This window comes from Varroa destructor, unplaced genomic scaffold, assembly GCF_002443255.2.
Source record: "Varroa destructor unplaced genomic scaffold, Vdes_3.0 BEIS01000002.1, whole genome shotgun sequence".
Taxonomy (NCBI): domain Eukaryota; kingdom Metazoa; phylum Arthropoda; class Arachnida; order Mesostigmata; family Varroidae; genus Varroa; species Varroa destructor.
The window spans coordinates 57,883,635-57,890,418 of record NW_019211455.1 but is presented as its reverse complement, the minus strand read 5'-3'; the positions used below and the strand labels follow the sequence as shown (position 1 = coordinate 57,890,418).

The following is a 6,784-nucleotide window of genomic DNA, read 5'->3' as shown; positions in this document are numbered from 1 at the left end:
TTATAAAATAAACAAGATATACTTATATAACAAGATATAAAGAGATACTTAATTTAATTTCACACCGATTTTATACAATGGCCAATAAAGAAGGACTGGACTTATTTTTAATTTGTTTAAGAATGTTAAATCAAGAAATAACCATAGATTCGCCAGCCTTCTTTTACTTAACTTCATGCACGCTCAGTCTGTACCGATTCTTTCCGTCATTTAAAAAATGCTACGGAACGCTGAGCTGCCTGGGCAGCTCTCTTCGGGGCAAGCTGCGAAAATCAGGTGTTCTATTCTTAATTCCTCTAAAAGTTTGTTTGTTCGACTTTGGTATGTGGAAACGACTGCTGGGGCTCAGAAAACGTTAAAAAAATCTTTAAAAAAAATATGTTCTTCAATGGATGCAAAAGAATATTTGCAGTTCAATACAAGACTTCATTCCCACTACAGATCACTAACCGAGCTTTTGTGGTTATTGAAAATCCTGCGCCAGGAAATTCAAACATAGAAATATATCTGACCAAAAGCAAAGACGTACCGGCTAGTGGCAGTGTGACGAATGGCAGTTGTGAAATCAGTCCGAAATTATCCATTTTAAGTGAGGAAGCGTTATGTACTTATATCTCCACAAGGGAACTTTATTGGCAACAAAAAAATATTGTTAGATCTGTCGCAAGCTCCCTACTCATGAGTACACAGAGGATCAAGCATTTAATTTCGACTTATCCCGCGCTCACAGTCCTCGCGGAAGAACATTTTATACAGGCAGCTCAAGATTTAATCGATCCTAAGACGGAGAGATTCGTACGAGGGCGCTGGCAAGAAGTCGAAACGCGCTTGCGATTAATCAGTTTCTACGGTGTCGAAGTTCATCGATTACGTCTAGCAAAGTGGATTTGGACTCAAGAATTCGCTACGCTTGAGGAACGCCTTAAAATTAACACAAACCCAGAGACGAAAGCGTTTTTGTGTATTCAACGGAAGATGTTCTTCAACAAGCTCATGTTCAGGTACTCCACTGATGGTTTGACGAAAACGTTCGAAGAACTATATACAACTTTGCATCAGTACATTGGTTTGTCAGATAGTTACGAATTATTGCACTATCTGCAAAGAAGTCCATATCTCTTTGTCTTGCCAATTAGACGCATCCAGGATATCCTTAGCATGCTACTGGATGCTGGAATCACCAAAGACGAAATTCGGGCAGATCTGTGGATACTGCATCATAACCTCGACGTAATGAAAGAACGAATTGACCAAGCCCACAAAATTAACGTCTCAATCAGCAAGCCTTGGGTGTTACGTTGTGATGATGACAGGTTTGGAAGGTATATGCAGCGTCGAATTTCCGACGATGAAGCATTACAACCTCACGGGAGCAAAATTGAATTTCTTGCGGCAAAATTGTCATGTACGGAGGCGGACGTCAAAATAATGCAAACCAGATTTCCGTTGTTGTTAAATATCAACCTAAAAAAGTTGTCATCTAGCATCGATTATCTCCTTGAGCAGGGTTATCTCTCATATCAGGTAGGCATACGTAACGAAGTAATGGCATGATAATGAAAACATTGTGTAATAATTTAAGAAATTTCGACCTTGATAGCGGCATAACTAACTGATAGAATGTTACGATTCGGACTCAACCAGGCGTCGCTTATATCGTTTACCAAGAAAGGCCTTCGAGCCATTATCTTACCTATGCTATGGGACCAAGTGAAATGTTTATAGTGGAAAATTATAACTAAGCCAAGCTTCTCAGATACTAAATTTTAAAGGCACGCGTTATTATTAGTAAACGTTGTTAATTCAGCTTTTCAGGAATTCGTTTTTGTTCAAGAAGAAAAAAGACATAGCAGGAAAGACAGCCATGAGAGAGAATCAAGATATTTTGAGAATCAAGATATTTTAAGGTGGACATTATTTTCACTGTTAGCATTCGAAAGCAACTATAGTGAACAACGATAACGTTATTTGACGCTAATTACTTTGTTTTTATCGTACCACAATAACTGTGACAAGAATCACAACGTCCAGCAAGCGCTTTTCATCGCTTTGTATTGTGCTTTACAGATCCAAAGTTTCCCTCGCGTCCTCTCATTGAGTCTCGAGCAGAGGACGAAAAAAAGAATTCAAGAGTTTCAGAAAGTATCCAATGGTTTAATTAAACCGCGCCTTCACCACCTGATGTCCACTGATGTAAATTTTCAAAAGGTACTTAATCGATTACAACGGGGGACCAGCCGTTGTCCACAAAAGACAACAAAGGAAATTATTCTAGAGCGAGCAAGTGAGAGCTCAACATCAAAGCCTGGCTTCTATTAGTTAACTCTAGGGGAAATATGCTATATTTTATAATAAAAGTCAATTATTAAAAAAGACTTGTTATGGTTCTGAACCTGAATATCACACAAGGTTATGAGATTGTTTGGTAAAGACACCTTCGTCTGCAGGAATCATCGTCAGGAACTTAGGTATTTGTACAATGTAAGAAAGTGTGGTTAAAATGTTATCTGTATTTATACATTCAATGTACGATGAGCTCGCTTGTCGTAATTACTGCTTATTTTTTTGTTGCGCAATAATAATATACCAAGGTCGAATCATCTTTCTTGTATGTGTACGCTCTGGAAGAATCACCTTGTTGTATGTGCACTCTCTGGAAAGATTATTCAACAAACGAGTGTTTATGAGCGAATCGGATTTCTGTAATAAGTATCGCTTGTATGCAGCTTTATATCAAATCACAATTTGATTTGCGGAGTATGATCAATTACATGTAACGTAATGTCAGAAGTCAGGGTATTTCCACATAGTCTTGTAAAGCACCTCGGCAAATTATCGCATCACGGCTTTAACCCTTCTCTTAGACATTTGATCGTGGAACATGGGTAAATTAAAAATTACGCTAGTTTGACTAATACCTAGATGCTAAGAAATCCCTTACTGACTTTGTTGTAGGATCTCAGTAGCACTGTAAGAAATTGACGTCTATTATTCAATATAGTATATAGTCTGTGTTGCTTAAATTGTTTATATCATAACCTTTAAACGCGGCTAACCATGAACTTTCTCCATGTCTTTCTCTCATTACCTCATCGCTAGTAATTGTGCGGAACACCTTAAACTAAGTTAAGTCAAAGAATAGCATCCGACTTGCGTTAAAGCCTTCATTCATATAAATGGCATATAAGTCAAAAGATAAATGGCCGAGGAGTCGATTTATTTAAGTCAAACCCATTCATATATAAGGGTTCTTCTGGGAGCTATTGTGGTTCTCTGTTATATGTTACAAATAAAATATTAGGAATCACTCTTGATTTCCAGTATATGGTACATTTAATTTAACCATATCGTACTCAGATATACAGACTCCAACAGGGTATTAGGTCGTATTAAACGATCACCCTATGTTGAAAAAACTGGAATTGAACGTTTTGGGTATCTTACAAAGTCGTGTATAACATTGGTCGGTATATTGACAATTAGAAACTCTTTCTAAATAGTTTTTATGAGGAGCACTGCCTAGTTTAAACGTCAACTGGTAGCGCATAAGTATACTAAAAAACATGTTTATTAATCAAATAACAAGTCACAAGTGTAAGTTCTAACTCACAGTAACTCGTTAGGTTGTCCTGCTAACAACCATTACTAAAAAAAAATACTAGTGAACCAACTTATTGTGCCAACCAAACGAAAATCGTTAAATCAAACGGCTTCTCATAATGTATTTGACATTTAACTAAGCTTGAATGAATGCTGCTAATTCTAGGTCTAAATATTGCTAGCCTACACTCGCATAAGTTCGACAAACTTAAAGTAAACAAATCGTTTAATCTTTGTTGCCTATGAGTAATAGGGTTTAAAGGGGAGTATATGATGGATCAGCGACATCTTAGGAGCCATTTGCTTCAAAGGCTCGCCATAGCTTCTCTATCTGGGAACTGTCTGGAATCCTGAATTACCTTTTTCTTTTAATTTTTTTTTCTCAGCACATGTTAGAGAGACACGTAAACACACAGGCTAGCAGAACTAATGACATTAATGGATTGGTGCGACAGTAATCTCTGATTGACAGTTAAAAGTTTTAGCTCATGAATTATATTGGGCTATGTTAATCATTAGATCTTCCGTTTTTCTGCTTCAGCACACGACCATGAATGCAGAACTCATTGTTTTAACAGCCATACAGATCCAGGTTTATCCTTGCCATATGTACCAGACTGCGGGTCCGTTATTTGCCAAATAAGATGCCAGAGTTATCTTACCAATCGTTAACTGTAAATTGTCATTATATTTGCAAATTTCAAAAACCGCTCATTCTAATCCATGGGCATTGAACAACACAACACAACTGTAGTTGATACAACTGAGGTGTTATGAATAGCTGAATGAAACAAAATGACACTTACGTTGTGCTTACCACAAATCTGATATCCTCTCGTCTTCGTTTACTAAGCTCAATAGCAATTTCTTATTACTGTCTTGCGTGCTAAAAATGCTATGGTGCGGTTTTTTCAGTCACAGCCAGAGGCTCAGCCCGACCTCACCAAGGATCAGCCCTATCGTCGAAACTGTGCTTAGTGACGTTTCAAAGTTGCAATACAATTATATCATAATACATAGAGTCGTTATCGAACAACAAAGTGGATGTTTCGATCTAATATGGCGTGAACAGATAACAACAGCTATTTATTTCGGCAGTTATAGTATTGACAACCAGTTATGCCCAAATAATTTAAATAGAAATAAACTAAAGACGGATACGCTGCCGATTATATTCAGAACACCATATGGCTATAAGTCTCTTATTTCAGTGAATAAGTTTCGCTAAAGTCAAGTAGGTGGTTTGAACAAGTGTCATTATTTAGAAGTATCTAGAAGAATATAAATATGGGCGTCGTAAATCGCACAAAATAGACATATACTTTATCATTACTGTAAATGTTTATCAGCAGTGACTGCGAATTGGCTACGAACTCAGTGTATTTTAAGTAGAGTCTTTCAGTCCAGTAGTAGGCCAATCTAGAGAAATTAAATGTAATAATGTATTTAGATCAACTAATCAAAAATGTCCTTGAGCTCAACACATAATTTCATTGCTGTCCTTAGATGAAGGCTTAGACCGAACTTCTGCCTTCTCCAGTCGCTCAACGACATACGGCAGCTCATGACGGCCGATCCAGGTCGACATCAACTACGGGTCGGCCGTCGCTCTAAATTATTCCTTTTAATGAACACGGCAGTTATTTTCATACTTAGGCTACTTGGGCTCTTACGTGAAGTACTTTCTTTATATAGAGCTTCAGTAGCCTGGCCCTCACCACGAAACGAAGGAAATGTCTCATTGGTTTCGAACCAAAACCATTTCACGCGTCTCTGGATTTAATAAGCAAAAATGTCACCACTGAGGACATGACACGCTGACTCAGTTAGGAACATGTTGACAATAGGCATGGAACTTACAATTTTTCGCCGAACTTAATTATTTCTACGTTTGATTTTGGTAGGAAAAATGCCCTTGGTAAAAAAAAAAAAGCAAAATCCAAAATTCAAATAAGATTGTACAGTTCATAAACACCATTACACTCGAGGTATGTTCTAATTAAAAGTGTGTAGAGCAAACACTGGCGATGGGGCCATTTTGTACCTTTTAGACAATACTTTATTTAAAGACCGGTCGCAATGGAACTAAACCTGTTTAATAATCAAATACATCGTTTCTGCTTTTTCCGCTAACACAAAACACCTCAACGATTCCACTATGCTAATAAATTTTTTTGGAAAACAATGCTTCCTGTATTTTCAGGAATGACATTTAAAACCTACCTCTCCCTTGTTTTGGGTATTCATTGTATAAATAGTGCCAATAACAAAATTGACGTTGAATATCGACAAAGTCTGCGCTTAGAATTTTGTTGAACTTATATGACTATACGCAATGTGTAAGGGAAAATAATCGCGTCTATACGGAGGCTTTACCACTTGGGATCTTATCTGTACATTATATTATTATTGAAAAAAATGTTCATTTTTTAGAAGGTTCTTCCTGATAAAGAATATTTTTTGACGTAAGCATCCTTTAGAATAAACGCTATATTTGTATGTATTTTATCGGTGGATATTTTGCCACTTATGGCCATGTTTATAAAGCCTTTTTCTATCCGGCGGCGTAACGATATTGAAGAGCTTATCTCTCTTGTCTTCAAAGTGTCAGCTCCTAAAAATCGTATGCATGGCCTTTACAGCTCGCACTTTAGTATTCGCATACAGCTAACAATCACATTTCGACAAGCGCAGCATTTAATTTTTTTGGATTATCTGAACCTTCCGCACAGTGTTTTAGTCGACATCCTTCACAATTACACAAACTGTGTGAATGGAAGAAATTTTCTTTTTAGCCTACAGGAAAAAAGACGCCATTCCGCAAATTTCTTGGAGAGGATTTAGCAGTCGTGAGGGTGCCTGTATCATTCGGAAATGAATAAACGTGAGTTATCAAGTGGTTAACTCTGAAACGTTGCATTTTCAGTTGATCTGACACCATGTGCCTTCTGTGTTTTTACACTATTTACAAGATTATTTATATCATTAAAAGATAATGCTTTTATTGCATTCTATTCAATTTAAGTAAACACACGTCAACATAAATTATTTTTAGTATGATTAGGAATTTTTCATTTCATCTTATACATTCAATACCTTAATGGCTAATTTCTTTAATTCGATTCGTTGCATTCAATAAACTCTTACTACAGTCTGTAATTAGCTTGTTCTATACAGTAGGATA

At 36.8% G+C, this 6,784-nt stretch overlaps 1 protein-coding gene across 2 annotated transcripts; it reads left to right on the top strand.

The window, feature by feature from the left end:
- The first annotated feature begins 213 nt into the window (after nt 1-213).
- On the top strand, nt 214-4,788 carry LOC111243741 (uncharacterized). Of its 2 annotated transcripts, XM_022789747.2 has the most exons (3): nt 215-1,524; nt 2,068-2,208; nt 4,516-4,788. In XM_022789747.2, exons 1-3 carry the CDS (start codon nt 379-381, stop codon nt 4,576-4,578), a joined length of 1,350 nt encoding a protein of 449 aa, XP_022645482.1. In that variant the 5' UTR covers nt 215-378; the 3' UTR covers nt 4,579-4,788. The 2 variants fall into 2 exon arrangements, with proteins under 2 accessions (XP_022645481.1, XP_022645482.1); XM_022789746.2 differs by lacking the exon at nt 4,516-4,788 and having other exon boundaries at nt 214-1,524; nt 2,068-3,314.
- Nucleotides 4,789-6,784: the final 1,996 nt, after the last annotated feature.